Source organism: Anser brachyrhynchus (assembly GCF_964034855.1).
Source record: "Anser brachyrhynchus genome assembly, contig: SCAFFOLD_617, whole genome shotgun sequence".
Taxonomy (NCBI): Eukaryota; Metazoa; Chordata; class Aves; order Anseriformes; family Anatidae; genus Anser; species Anser brachyrhynchus.
The window spans coordinates 1-14,177 of NW_027664063.1; the positions used below are offsets into that span (position 1 = coordinate 1).

The 14,177-nt window shown below is 70.8% G+C and overlaps 2 protein-coding genes across 3 annotated transcripts; both read left to right on the forward strand.

Annotated features, from left to right (window-relative positions):
* Positions 1–286: 286 nt before the first annotated feature.
* KPTN (kaptin, actin binding protein) lies at positions 287–3,682 on the forward strand. Its single transcript, XM_080608574.1, is given in 8 exon segments — positions 287–448; positions 544–617; positions 1,294–1,403; positions 1,495–1,554; positions 1,557–1,704; positions 1,784–1,919; positions 3,148–3,303; positions 3,395–3,682. Coding segments are annotated over 8 exon segments (930 nt in total). The 5' UTR covers positions 287–301; the 3' UTR covers positions 3,494–3,682.
* A 693-nt stretch (positions 3,683–4,375) lies between these two features.
* SLC8A2 (solute carrier family 8 member A2) lies at positions 4,376–14,177 on the forward strand. Of its 2 annotated transcripts, none has more exons than XM_080608571.1 (8): positions 4,376–4,421; positions 7,920–9,723; positions 10,294–10,397; positions 10,537–10,554; positions 11,460–11,584; positions 11,675–11,774; positions 12,374–12,649; positions 13,728–14,176. In XM_080608571.1, the coding sequence occupies exons 2-8, from the start codon at positions 7,928–7,930 to the stop codon at positions 14,102–14,104; spliced, it is 2,796 nt and encodes a 931-aa protein (XP_080464697.1). In that variant the 5' UTR covers positions 4,376–4,421; positions 7,920–7,927; the 3' UTR covers positions 14,105–14,176. The 2 variants fall into 2 exon arrangements, with proteins under 2 accessions (XP_080464697.1, XP_080464698.1); XM_080608572.1 differs by lacking the exon at positions 4,376–4,421 and having other exon boundaries at positions 7,921–8,254; positions 8,363–9,723; positions 13,728–14,177.

Here is a 14,177-nt window from a genome sequence, read left to right on the forward strand (position 1 = left end):
GTTCCCAGTCAGTGCCCCCAGTGTTCCCAGTCAGTGCCCCCAGTGCCCCCAGTGTTCCCAGTCTGTGCCCCCAGTGTTCCCAGTCAGTACCCAGTGCCCCCAGTGTCCAGTCTGCGCCCCCAGTGTTCCCAGTCTGCGCCCCCAGTGGCCCCCAGTCAGTGCCCCCAGTCCATGTGCCCCCAGTGCCCCCAGTGTTCCCAGTCAGTGCCCCCAGTGCCCCCAGTCAGTGCCCCCAGTGCCTCCAGTGTTCCCAGTCAGCGCCCCCAGTGTTCCCAGTCAGTGCCCCCAGTGCCCCCAGTCCATGTGCCCCCAGTGCCCCCAGTGTTCCCAGTCAGCGCCCCCAGTGCCCCCAGCACGGCCGCTGTCCCGCAGGGTGCGCGTCGGGGGGGGGCAGGACACCGTCTTCCTGCTGAGCGGCACCGACCCCGGCATCCACCTCTACAGGGAGGTCAGTGGGGGGGGGGGGCCGGGGGGGTCCCCGGGCGTCCCCCGGGGGTGTCCCCACGGCCCGGGGGTGTCCCCACGGCCCCGTCCCCCCCCCAGAACGAGGCCCTGCACCAGTTCGAGGAGCGCCCGGTGCAGGAGCTCTTCCCGGAGCTGCAGGAGCTGCCCAGCAAGTGAGGGGGGGCGCGGGGACCCTCCCCCCGTTGTTGTCCCCGCGCCCCCCCCCAGATCCCCCAGCGCCCTCTTGTCCCCCCCCAAGTCCCCCGGTGCCCCACTGGCCCCCCCGTTATCCCCCAGTCCCTCAGTCCCCCCCAGTCCCCGTTATCCCCCCCGTCCCCCGCCCAGCACCCCCTGCCCCCCCCCACATCCCCCCTGCCCCCCAAGACCCCCCCATGGCCCCCCCAGCACCCCCCATGCCCCAAGTCCACCCCCAGCACAATGCTGTCCCCCCCACATCCCCCCTGCCCCCCAAGACCCCCCATGCCCCCCCCAGCACCCCGCTGTCCCCCCCTTGCCCCCAAATCCCCTCCCCACGCCCCTGCCCCCCCCACCCTTGTACCCCTGCCCCCCCCATGCCCCCATGCCCCCCCACTGTCCCCCCATCGTCCCCATGCCCCCCCCGTGCCCCCCCCACCCTGCTGCCCCCCCATTGCCCCCGTGCCCCCCCCCACCCCGCTGCCCCCCCATTGTCCCCGTGCCCCCCCCACGCCTCCATGCCCCCCCCACTGTCCCCCCATCGTCTCCATGACCCCATGACCCCCACCCCGCTGCCCCCCCATTGTCCCTGTGCCCCCCCCGCTGCCCCCCCATTGTCCCCGTGACCCCCCCACCCCGCTGCCCCCCCCGCAGCGTGCTGTGGCTGGACGTCTGCAACCTCCCGGGCTCCGCGCGGCGCCTGACGGCCTTCGGCTGCCACAGCGGCTACGTGCGCGTGGCACACGTGGACCAGGCCACCCGCAGTGAGTCCCACGCCCCCCCCCGCGACCCCCCCGCACCCCGTGTGCCCCCCGTCCCCCCCCCCGGCTCCTGACGCCCCCCCCCCGCCCCCAGCCGTGCTGCAGAGCTGGAGCATCCAGCAGGACGGGCCCATCTCCCGCGTGCTGCTCTTCCCATGCCCCCCCAGGAGACCGGCGCTGACTCCGGGGGGGGCCACGGGGACGCCGGCACCGGGGGGGGGCACGGGGACGCCGCCGGCCCCCCCCCAGCCCCCTGCTACAGCCTGCTGGTGGCCAGCACCGTCGAGCTGTCAGTGGTGTACCGGTGAGCCTGGGGGGATTTTCTTTTTGGGGGGGGGTGGATTTTTTTGGGGGGGGGTCCCACGTGTGTGTCCCCCCCCCAGGGACGTGCTGGCGCAGGGGCTGGGGGAGCAGCTGGTGCTGCCGGGCAGCGAGCAGCACGACAGCGTGCTCTGCGCCCTGCTGGGCGCCACCGCGCTGGACGGGAGCCGCGAGCTGCTGCTGGGCACCTACGGGCAGGTACGGGGGGGGGATGGGGGGGGTCTGGGGGGTAATGGGGGGGTGAGGGGGGGGTCTGGGGGGGAAATGGGGGTCGGAGGGGGAATGGGGGGTAATGGGGGGGTTTGGGGGGAAAAAGGGGGTGGGGGGGGAAATGGGAGGAAATGGGGGGGGTCTGAGGGGGAAAAAGGGGGGGTGGGGGGGGGAAATGGGGGGGAAATGGGGGGGTCTGAGGGGAAAAAAGGGGGGTGGGGGAAATGGGGGGGAATGGGGGGGCGAGGGGGAAAATGGGGGGGTGAGGAGGGAAATGTGGGTGTGTGGGGGAAAATGGGGGGGCTCTGGGGGAGAAATGGGGGGGCGAGGGGGGGGAACGGGGGGAAATGGGGGGGTAGGGGGGAATTGGGGGGGTCTGGGGGGGGAATGGGAGGGGTAGGGGGAAATGGGAGGGTGAGGGGGGAAATGGGGGGTAAGGGGGAATGGGGGTGTGTGGGGGGGATGGGGGGGTCTGGGGGGGAAATGGGGGGGGAATGGGGAAATGGGGTGGGGGGGGAAGTGGGAGGGTGAGGGGGGGAATGGGGGGGAAATGGGGGGGTAAATGGGGGTCTGGGGGGGGAAATGGGGGTGGGAGGGGGAAATGGGGTGGGGGCGGAAATGGGAGGCTGGGGTAAAGTGGGGGATTAGGGGGGTAAAAAGAGGGATTACGGGGGTTAGGAGGGTAAAAGGGGGTCTGGGGGGTGAAATGGGGAGGGCAGGGGGGTTAAATGGGGGTGGGGGGGTATGGGGGTCAAGGGGGGGTTAGGGGGTCAAGGGGGGGCCGAGGGGGCGAAATGGGGTGGGCAGGGGGGTAAAACGGGGCTGGGGGGTAAAAGGCGGGCTGGGGTTGGGGACAAGGATGGGGATGGGATTGGGTTGGGGACTGGGATTGGGATGAGGTGGCGATGGGATGGGATTGGGATTAGGATTGGGGTGGGGATAAGGACTGGGATGGGATGAGGATGGGATTGGATTGGGGTAGGGTTGGGGATTAGGACTGGGATGGCAGCGGGATTAGGACGAGGATGGGATTGGGATTGGGATTTGGGATGGGATCGCCTTGGGATGGAGATTAGGGTCAGGCCGCGGGCGGGATGGCGATGAGCGCTGCAAAGGCGACGGGGCCGGCGACGGGGCGGGAAGGACACGCAGGGGGCCCCCCGCCCCCTGACCCCCCCCACCCCCTGACCCCCCCGCCCCCCCCGTGCCCCCCCAGGAGCTGCTGTGCTTCCGGCCGTGCGGGCGCGGGTTCCGCCTGGCGTGGTCGCGGCGTTTCCCCAGCCCGCTGCTGGCGCTGCGCTGCGCAGACCTGACGGGCGACGGGCTCAGCGAGCTGGCCGTGGGCTGCCTCAAGGGGCTGCACGTGCTGCAGGTGCCCCCCCCGGACCCCCCCGGGGCACCTCGCCCCCCCCCGGTCTTTATTTTCCCCTTTTTCACCCCGTTTTGCTCCCCCCCCCCCCCAGCACAGCCTGGTGCCCACCGCCCGCTGCCTCCTGGAGCGGCTCCGCAGGGAGGTGGCGCGAAGGGCGCGGGGCCCCCCCGGGGGGGCGGCGGGGACGTGACCCCCCCCCGGACCCCCCCGGGACCCCCCCTGGGACGGGACCCCCCCGGACCCCTCGGCGAGGAAGAGGACGGCGACAGCGGCAGCAGAAGCGGCCCCCGGCGTGGACGCGAGCGGGGACCCCCCCGTGGGGGCCCCCCCCGTAAAGAAAGACCCCCCCCCGAGCCCCCCCCTTGATAAAGCCCCCCCCCAATAAAGCCTCTTATTAATAAAAGCCTCCTGCTAATGAAGCGTTCATCAATAAAGCGCCGCCCCCCCCAAAACCGCCCCCCCAAAACCGCCCCCCCAAAACCACCCCCCCACAAAGCCCCCCAGTGACCCCCCCCAAATGAATCCCCCCAATGACCCCCCCATTGAAGGCCCTCCCCAAAATGTGCACCCCCCCACCCCGCCACTGACCCCCTGCCAACGCGGGGGGGGGGAAGGACCCCCAGCTTTTTTTGGGGGGGGGGGGTCGCGCACCAGGGACCCCCAAAGCCTCGCGGGGGGGCCAAGAGGTGGCGCCCCCCCCCGCGTGGGGGTGCCAAGAGGGGGTGCAGGGGGGTGGGACCCCCCCCTTTTTGGGGTTGGGGGGGGGGACAGGCACCGGGGGGGGGTAAATAGGCACGGGGGGGGGCATAGACAAGGGGGGGGGGCGCGATGAGGCTCGGGGGGGGCAACGAGGGCTCGGGGGGGGGAAACTGAGGCACGGGGGGGGACCTGATGCGGGGGGGGGACCGGGGGGGGGCGCTGTCCGCGTTCCCGGTGCTGAACGGCGGAGGTTTTTTTTTATTTTTTTTTTGGGGGGGGGGGCAGCATCGGGCTGAGCTCCCCGCCCCCCCCCCCCCCAATTTCCCCGCCCCCCCCGCCCCCCCCCGGCCCCGCCGCCCTCCCACTCGCGGCAGCGCCATGGAGAAGTAACGGAGCGGGGCGCGGGGACCGCAGCGCAGGTGGGGGCCGGGGGGGGGCCGGGGGGGGGGCACGGGGCGGGGGGGGGGCGAGGGGTGGGGGGGGGGCGCGGGGGGGGCCGGGGGGGCCGGGGGGGGGCACGGGGCGGGGGGGGGGGCGAGGGGCGGGGGGGGGGGCCGGGGGGGGCGCGTGGGGGGGGGCTCGGCCCGTGGGCGAACCCACGCGGAGTTCCCGTGGGTGGGAACAGGTGGCTGGGGGGGGCGCCCCCGTTTTTGGGGGGGGGGGAACGGGGAAATTTGGGGGGCGGGGAGGAAAGGGGGGGGCACGGGGTGGGTGCTGGGGGGGGCAACGGGAGGGGGTGGGGAGGAGGAGGAGGAGGAGGGGGGGATGAAGAGGAGGAGGAGGGGGGGGTGGCCGTGCCCCCCCCCGGCTCCTTGCGGGGGAGGCGCTGGGGGGGGGGGGCACCCGGCTTCCCCCAGCCCAAAATTGGGGGGGGGGTCCCCCAATTCCCCCCCCCCACTGGATGCTTCTGGAAGGGGCTGTGGGGACGCCCCCCGTATCCCCCCATCCTTGTGTCCCCCCCATTTCCGTGCCCCCCCCTTGGGTGCCCCCCCCGTGGGTGCCCCCCCCCCCGTGGGGGGCGCATCCCGGACCCGGCCGCTTCTGCAGCAGCATCAGGTGCCCCCCCCCCCCTTCTTCCTCCTCCTCCTCCTCCTCCTCCTCCTCCTCGGGGGCGACGCTCGGGGCCGGGGCAGCCCCCCCGGGGGACTGGGGACACCCCCGGGGCCTTGGGGACACCCCCGGGGGTTCCCCGAGGAGCTGCTGGGACCGAACCGGGACGGGGACGGGGACGGGACACAGGGACGGGACATAGGGGCAGGGACGGGATGTGGGGACGGGAAGGGGCTATGGGGTCAGGGCTGGGGCCGGGATATGGGGATGGGGCCGGGGATGGGCTATGGGGGCGAGGACGGGGACGGGAACGGGATGTGGGAACGGGGTATGGGGACAGGGACGGGATACGGGGACAGGGATGGGGATGGGATGTGGGATATGGGGACAGGGACAGGGACGGGGTACGGGGTTGGAATAGGGATGGGATCTGGGGACGGGGACGGGGACAGGGATAAGGAAGAGGCATGGGGATGGGACACGGGGAGGTGGGGATGGGACACGGGGATGAAGGAGCGGGACGTGCACAGGGCAGGGGACACTGGGGTGGGACACGGGGACGGGACACGGGACAGGGGGACGGGACACGGGACACTGGGTGGGACGTGGGGACAGGGCACGGGGACAAGAGATGGGGACGGGACATGGGGACATGGGGACATGGGGACAGGGGGACAGGGGGGGACATGGGACATGGGGACATGGGATATGGGATATGGGGACACGGGGACATGGGATATGGGGACACGGGGACATGGGATATGGGGACAGGGGACATGGGATATGGGGATATGGGGACATGGGGATATGGGATATGGGGATATGGGGATATGGGGATATGGGGATATTGGGACGTGGGGACATGGGGATATGGGGACATGGACCCAGGGCATGGGGACAGGACCCGGGGCACAGCCCCGGTGGCCCTGGGGCCGCGCACGCCGCCGGCCTCCTCGCCTGGCGCTGCCACCTTCCCCCAGACCGAACCCCCCCGGACGCTTTAATTGCTGTTTCCCCCAGCCGCTGGTAATGAGGCCATTAAATTAATTACAGCCCTGCTCGCGCTCGCAGCGGAGGCGCCGGCCCCCAGGGAGCGGGGCCGCGGGACGGGGCCGGTGGCTTCGTGCCCCAGCGCGGTGACGGCCCCGGGGCTGCGGCGCCCGGGGGGCTTGGGGCAGGATCCGGCCCCGCTGGGGGGGCTCCGGCACCCACCGAGGGCGGGGGGGGGGGGGCTGGTGCCATGGGGAGGGGGCGGTGGGGCAGAGCGGTGGGGCTGGGGGGACGGAGAGGGGCTGTGGGGCTGTGCTGTGGGGGTGGGGCTGTGGGGCTGCGCTATGGGGCGGTGCAGTGGGGCTGTGTTATGGGGTGGTGCTGTGGGGCTGTGCTATGGGGCAGTGCAGTGGGGCAGTGTTATGGGGCGGTGCTGTGGGGCTGTGTTATGGGGCAGTGCAGTGCAGTGGGGCAGTGCTGTGGGGTATTACAATGGGGCAGCGCTATGGGGCAGCGCTATAGGGCAGCGCTATGGGGCAGCATTATGGGGCAGCATTATGGGGCAGCGCTATGGGGCAGCGCTATGGGGCAGCGCTATGGGGCAGCGCTATGGGGCAGCGTTATGGGGCAGCGCTATAGGGCAGCGCTATGGGGCAGCATTATGGGGCACTGCCCCGATGCCTCCTCTCCCTGCATCTCCCCGTGGGGTCCCATGGGGCAGAGGTGGCAGCGCTGTGGGGCGCATGGGGGGGCACCAAGGCGGGTGGGGGGTGGGGGGGAGCAGCCCCGAGCCCCCCCCCAGCCCGTTCGGGGTCCCCCGTCCCCCCTCCATCACCCTTTTTTTAGCCGTTCCCATCCTCCGTTGCCATGGGAACAACGCGGTTGCCAGGGCGGAGCCTCGGCGCGCCCACGCACCCCCACGCGCCCCCCGGAGCCGTGGGCGGCCGCGGCCCTCGCTGCTCCCCGGGGCCCCGCCGCTGCGGCCCGGACCCGCTGCTGGGCGTCACCCGCAGCCCCCAGCCCCGCCGCGCTGACCCCAGCCCCGCCGCATCGCCCCCAAACCCGCTGCGTCGTCCCCAGCCCCACTGCAACCTCTCCATCCCCATTACATCGTCGCCGGCCCTATTGCATTGCCCCCAGCCCCACCGCATTGCCCCCAGCCCCATTACGTCCTCCCCAGCCCCACCACGTTGCCCCCACCCCACTGCGTCGCCCCCTCCCCACCGCCCTGCCCCCAGAGGCCCCCGGTTCCCCCCCCAGCACCACACGGCCTCTGCGGCGCAGGACGGAGGCCGCTGCCTGCCCCCCGACCCCAACCCCGACCCCAACCCCGACCCTGACCCTGACCCCGACCCTGATCCCGATCCCAATCCCAACCCAAACCCAACCCCGACCCCAACCCCGACCCTGACCCTGACCCCGACCCTGATCCCAATCCCAATCCCAATCCAAACCCGACCCCAACCCCAACCCCGACCCTGACCCTGACCCCGATCCCAATCCCAACCCGACCCCAACCCTGACCCTGACCCCGACCCCGACCCTGATCCTGATCCCAACCCCAACCCAACCCCGACCCTGACCCCAACCCTGACCCCGATCCCAATCCCAATCCCAAACCCAACCCCAACCCCGACCCTGACCCTGACCCCGACCCCGACCCCGATCCCAATCCCAACCCCAACCCGACCCCAACCCCAACCCTGACCCTGACCCCGACCCCGATCCCAATCCCAACCCCAATCCCAACCCCAACCCCAACCCCAATCCCAACCCCGACCCCAACCCCAACCCCGACCCCAATCCCAACCCTGACCCCAACCCTGACCCTGTCCCCGCCCCCGCCCCCCCGGCGCTGACCCCCCCTCTCCCCGCAGGCCCCGGGATGGCGGCGCGGCGGGCGGCGCTGGTGGCCGCGCTGCTGCTGGCCGAGCCCTGCGCCCCCGAGCCGGCGGCCGAGGCCAACGGCACCGGCACGTGCCAGGGCTCGAACCGGTGCCAGCCCGGCGTCCTGCTGCCCGTCTGGCAGCCCGACAACCCCTCCTTCGGCGACAAGGCGGCGCGCGCCATCGTCTACTTCGTGGCCATGATGTACATGTTCCTGGGCGTCTCCATCATCGCCGACCGCTTCATGGCCTCCATCGAGGTGATCACCTCCAAGGAGAAGGAGATCACCATCACCAAGGCCAACGGGGAGACCAGCATCGGCACGGTGCGCATCTGGAACGAGACCGTCTCCAACCTCACCCTGATGGCGCTGGGCTCCTCGGCGCCCGAGATCCTGCTCTCGGTCATCGAGGTCTGCGGCCACAACTTCCAGGCGGGGGAGCTGGGCCCCGGCACCATCGTGGGCAGCGCCGCCTTCAACATGTTCGTGGTCATCGCCGTCTGCGTCTACGTCATCCCCAGCGGCGAGAGCCGCCGCATCAAGCACCTGCGGGTCTTCTTCGTCACCGCCTCCTGGAGCATCTTCGCCTACATCTGGCTCTACCTGATCCTGGCCGTCATCTCGCCCGGCGTGGTGCAGGTGTGGGAGGCCCTCCTCACCCTCATCTTCTTCCCCGTCTGCGTGGTCTTCGCCTGGGCGGCCGACAAGCGCCTCCTCTTCTACAAGTACGTCTACAAGCGCTACCGCGCCGACCCGCGCAGCGGCATCATCATCGGCACCGAGGGCGAGCTGCCCAAGGGCATCGAGCTGGACGGCGGCTTCCCGCCCGCCGAGCGCCGCGAGGCCGAAGGCTCCGCCGCCGCCGCCGCCCCCGCCGCCGTCACCGCCGTCAGCGCCGTCAGCGCCTCGCCCGCGCTGCCCGCGCCCACGGCCGAGGAGAAGGAGCTGGACGAGAGCCGCCGCGAGGTGATCCAGATCCTGAAGGAGCTGAAGCAGAAGCACCCCGAGAAGGAGCTGGAGCAGCTGGTGGAGATGGCCAACTACTGCGCGCTGCTGCACCAGCAGAAGAGCCGCGCCTTCTACCGCATCCAGGCCACGCGCATGATGACCGGCGCCGGCAACGTCCTCAAGAAGCACGTGGCCGAGTTCTCCAAGCGCTCCTCGGCGCTGCTGGAGGTGCCGTCGGACGCCGAGGAGGAGGCGTGCAGCCGCATCTTCTTCGAGCCCTGCGCCTACCACTGCCTGGAGAACTGCGGCTCGGTGACGCTGTCGGTGGCGTGCCAGCACGGCGCCGAGGCCAACCACACCTTCTACGTGGACTACAAGACGGAGGACGGCTCGGCCAAGGCGGGCTCCGACTACGAGTACAGCGAGGGGACGCTCATCTTCAAGCCGGGCGAGACGCAGAAGGAGCTGCAGATCGGCATCATCGACGACGACATCTTCGAGGAGGACGAGCACTTCTTCGTGCGCCTGCTCAACCTGCGCGTGGGCGACGCCGAGGGCATGTTCGAGGCCGACTCGGCCGAGCACCCCAAGGGCCGCCTGGTGACGCCGCTGGTGGCCACCGTCACCATCCTGGACGACGACCACGCCGGCATCTTCGCCTTCCAGGACCGGCTGCTGCACGTCAGCGAGTGCCAGGGCGCGCTGGAGGCCACGGTGCTGCGCGGCTCGGGCGCCCGCGGCACCGTGCTGCTGCCCTACCGCACCGTGGAGGGCACGGCCCGCGGCGGCGGCGTCGACTACGAGGACGCCTGCGGGGAGCTCGAGTTCCGCAACGACGAGACGGCGTGAGTGCGCCCGCGGGTGCCCGGCCTCGCGCGCCCAGACCTGCTTGTGCGCCCCGTGCTTGTGCGCCCCATGCTTGTGCGCCCCGTGCTCGTGCGCCCTGTGCTCGTGCACTCCTCGTGTGTTCAGCCTTTGCACACCCAGCCCTCGCTTGTGCGCCCCGTGCTTGTGCACCCCGTGCTTGTGCACCCCGTGCTCGTGCACTCCTCGCGCGCTCAGCCTTTGCACGCTCAGCCCTTGCTCGTGTGCCCGCTGCTTGTGTGCACCGGGCGGGGGGAGGACAGACGGGTGGATGAAGGGGAGGACGGATGGACAGAAGGATGGGGGGACACCCGGATGGACGGACGGACGGAGGGACGGACAAGGGGACGAAGGGGAGGCCGGCCAGCCGGCCAAACGGCCAGCCGGCAGAGACGGGTGGCCGCGGGGGCGGCCGGGGAGCCCTGGCTGGGAGGGCAGATGGGCGGCCAGATGGACGGACAGACGGACGGGGCTCCGGGGGGGTTGGGGGGGGGGAGGGTAAGGGGGCCGCCCCCGCACCCCCTGACGGGGCCGGTGCCCCCCCGGCGCAGGAAAACGCTGCGGGTGAAGATCGTGGACGCCGAGGAGTACGAGAAGAGGGAGAACTTCTTCATCGAGCTGGGGCAGCCCCGCTGGCTGAAACGCGGCATCTCGGGTACGGGCGGGGGCGCGGGGGGCACGGGGGGGCACGGGGACATGGGGGGGCACATGGCGGGGCGCGGGGGGGACATGGGGGCACGGGGACATGGGGGGACACGGGGCAGCCTCTGACCGCCGCCCTCTCCCCTCTGCAGCCCTCCTGCTGAGCCAAGGTAGGAGCCTTCCTCCTCCTCCTCCTCCTCCTTCTCCTCCTCCTCCTCCTCCTCGCTTTCCCTTGGCTGCCCGGGGCTGGGGTCCCGCGTCCCTGCTGAGCCCTGCGTCCCCCGTCCCCTGTCCCCGCGTGTCCCCGTGCCACATGCCCTGCCCTGTGCCATGTCCCCGTGTCCCTGCCCCGTGTCCCCATGCCCCTACCAGGTCCCCAAGCCACGTCCCCGTGTCCCCGTGCCCCTACCGTGCCCCACACCACAGCCCCATTCCCCACCCCGTGGCCCAGTGCCACGTCCCTGTCCCCACACCCCGTCCCCGTGCCCCACACCCCGTCCCCACGCCACGTCCCCGTCCCCACGCCACTTCCCGGTGCCGTGTCCCCATCCCCATGCCAGGTCCCCATGCCCCGCACTGCGTCCCCATCCCCACACCACGTCCTGGTGCCACGTCCCCATCCCTATACCATGCCCCTGGCCCCACACCGTGTCCCCACACCATGTCCCCACACCGCATCCCTGTCCCTGCACCGTGTCCCCGCACTGTGTCCCCACACCTTGTCCCCACACCGCATCCACGTCCCCACGCCGTGTCCCCGTCCCCATGCCCCGTCCCCATCCCCACACCGTGTCCCCATGCCGTGTCCCTGTCCCCACACCGTGTCCCCATCCCCACACCGTGTCCCCGTCCCCATGCCCCGTCCCCGCACCGTGTCCCCGTCCCCACACCCCATCCCCGTCCCCACGCCCCGTCCCCACGCCCCGTCCCCGTCCCTGCGCCCCGTCCCCGTCCCCACACCGTGTCCCCACGCCGTGTCCCCATCCCCACACCCCATCCCCGTCCCCACACCGTGTCCCCACGCCATGTCCCCGTCCCCACGCCCCGTCCCCGTCCCCACGCGGCGTCCCCGCAGCCGAGGGCGACCGCAAGCTGTCGGCGGAGGAGGAGGAGGCGCGGCGCATCGCCGAGATGGGCAAACCGGTGCTGGGCGAGAACTGCCGGCTGGAGGTCGTCATCGAGGAGTCCTACGACTTCAAGGCAGGGGGGGTCCACGGGGGGGGCCCGGGAGGGTTTGGGGAGGGGGTCCGGGGGGGCTCAGGGCCGGGGTCTCACCGCCCGCCCCCACAGAACACGGTGGACAAGCTGATCAAGAAAACCAACCTGGCCATGGTCATCGGGACGCACTCGTGGCGCGAGCAGTTCCTCGAGGCCATCACCGTCAGCGCAGGTCCGGGGGGCGCCGGGGGGGGGACACGGGGACAGGGGGGGCGCCTGGCTCTGGGGGCACGGTGTGGGGCGCAGGGGGTGGCTTTGGGGCTGGTGCTGGGGTTTGGGGGCGCATGGCGTCAGGGGTTGGGGGCATGGTGCCGGGTTTTGGGGACATGGTGACAAGTTTTGGGGGCGCACAGCCCCGGGTTTTGGGGACACGGTGCCAGGTTTTGGGGACACGGCCCTGTGTTACGGGGACACGGCCCTGGGTTTTGGGGACACGACCCCAGGTTTTGGGGATGGACAGCCTCAGGTTTTGGGGACGCGGTGCCAAGTTTTGGGGACCGCACGGTGCCAGGTTTTGGGGACATTGCACCAGGGTTTGGGGACAAACAGCCCCAGGTTTTGGGGACACGGTGCCAAGTTTTGGGGACCGCACGGTGCCAGGTTTTGGGGACCAACAGCCCTGGGTTTTATTGCCACGATGCCAGTTTTTGGGGGTGCATGGTGCCGAGTTTTGGGGACACGGTGCCAGGTTTTGGGGACACGGCCCCACGTTTTGGGGCTGCACGGCCCCGGGGCCGTCCCTGCGGGGGCTGACAGGGCCTTCGTCGCCAGGCGAGGAGGAGGAGGAGGAGGACGGGCGGGAGGAGCGGCTGCCGTCGTGCTTCGACTACGTGATGCACTTCCTGACCGTCTTCTGGAAGGTTCTGTTCGCCTGCGTGCCCCCCACCGAGTACTGCAACGGCTGGGCCTGCTTCGGCGTCTCCATCCTCCTCATCGGCGTCCTCACCGCGCTCATCGGCGACCTGGCCGCGCACTTCGGCTGCACCGTCGGCCTCAAGGACTCCGTCAACGCCGTCGTCTTCGTGGCCCTCGGCACCTCCATCCCCGGTGCGGGGCGGGGCTGGGATTGGGATTGGGATTGGGGTGGGATTAGGGTGGGGATGGGATTGGGATGGGATGGGATGGGGATGGGATTGGGATTGGGATGGGATGGGATGAGATGGGGATTGGGGTGGGATTGGGGTGGGATGGGATTCGGATGGGGATGGGGATGGGATGGGGATGGGATTGGGATGGAATGGGATTGGGGATGGGGATGGGATTGGGATGGGATGGAATTGGGATTGGGATGGGGATTGGGGTGGGATTGGGGTGGGATGGGATTGGGATGGGGATGGGGATGGGATGGAATTGGGATGGGATGGGGTGGGATTGGGATGGGGATTGGGTTGGGGATGGGGCTGGGAACAGGGACAAGGAGCAGGGGGAGAGGACGGGGGCTGTGGGGGGACACAGTTATGGGGTGCGGGTCCTTGTGTCCCCATGCTGTGCCCTTGTGCTGATGTCCCTATGCCCATCCTGTGTCCCCTTGCCCCCACATCCCCATATCCCTTGTCCCCATCCCCATGTCCCCATGTCCCCATATCCCCATGTCCCCATGTCCCCACATCCCATGTCCCCATATCCCCATGTCCCATATCCCCATATCCCCATGTCCCCATATCCCCATATCCCATGTCCCCACATCCCATGTCCCCATATCCCCATGTCCCCATGTCCCCACGTCCCCATATCCCCATGTCCCCATATCCCCATGTCCCCATGTCCCCATGTCCCCACGTCCCCATATCCCCATGTCCCCACGTCCCCATCCCCATGTCCCCATCCCTCTGCCTCTGTGTCCCCGTGTCCCCGTGTCCCATATCCCCATGTTCCTCTCCCCACGTCCCCACGTCCCCATCCCCATGTCCCCATGTCCCCATGTCCCCATCCCCATGTCCCCATGCCTCTGCCTCTGTGTCCCCGTGTCCCCGTGTCCCATATCCCCATGTCCCTCTCCCCCTGTCCCCACCTCCCCGTCCCCACCTCCCCAATCCCCACCTCCCCACACCCCACGCCCCCAATCCCCGTGTCCCCGTGTCCCCCCCGGTCCCCGAACCCCCGTGTCCCCCACCCCGCCCCGCAGACACGTTCGCCAGCAAGGTGGCCGCCCTGCAGGACCAGTGCGCCGACGCCTCCATCGGCAACGTCACCGGCTCCAACGCCGTCAACGTCTTCCTGGGCCTCGGCGTCGCCTGGTCGGTGGCGGCCATCTACTGGGCGGCGCAGGGCCGGGACTTCGAGGTGCAGACGGGCACCCTGGCCTTCTCCGTCACCCTCTTCACCATCTTCGCCTTCGTCTGCATCGGCGTCCTCCTCTACCGCCGGCGGCCGCCCATCGGGGGCGAGCTGGGGGGGCCGCGCGCCCCCAAGCTGCTGACGGCCGCGCTCTTCCTCGGCCTCTGGCTGCTCTACGTGCTCTTCGCCAGCCTCGAGGCCTACTGCCACATCCAGGGCTTCTGAGGGGCCGGGGGGGCGCAACGGGGACCCGACGGGGACAACAGGGACGTGGGGGGGCAGTGGGGACGAGGGGGTT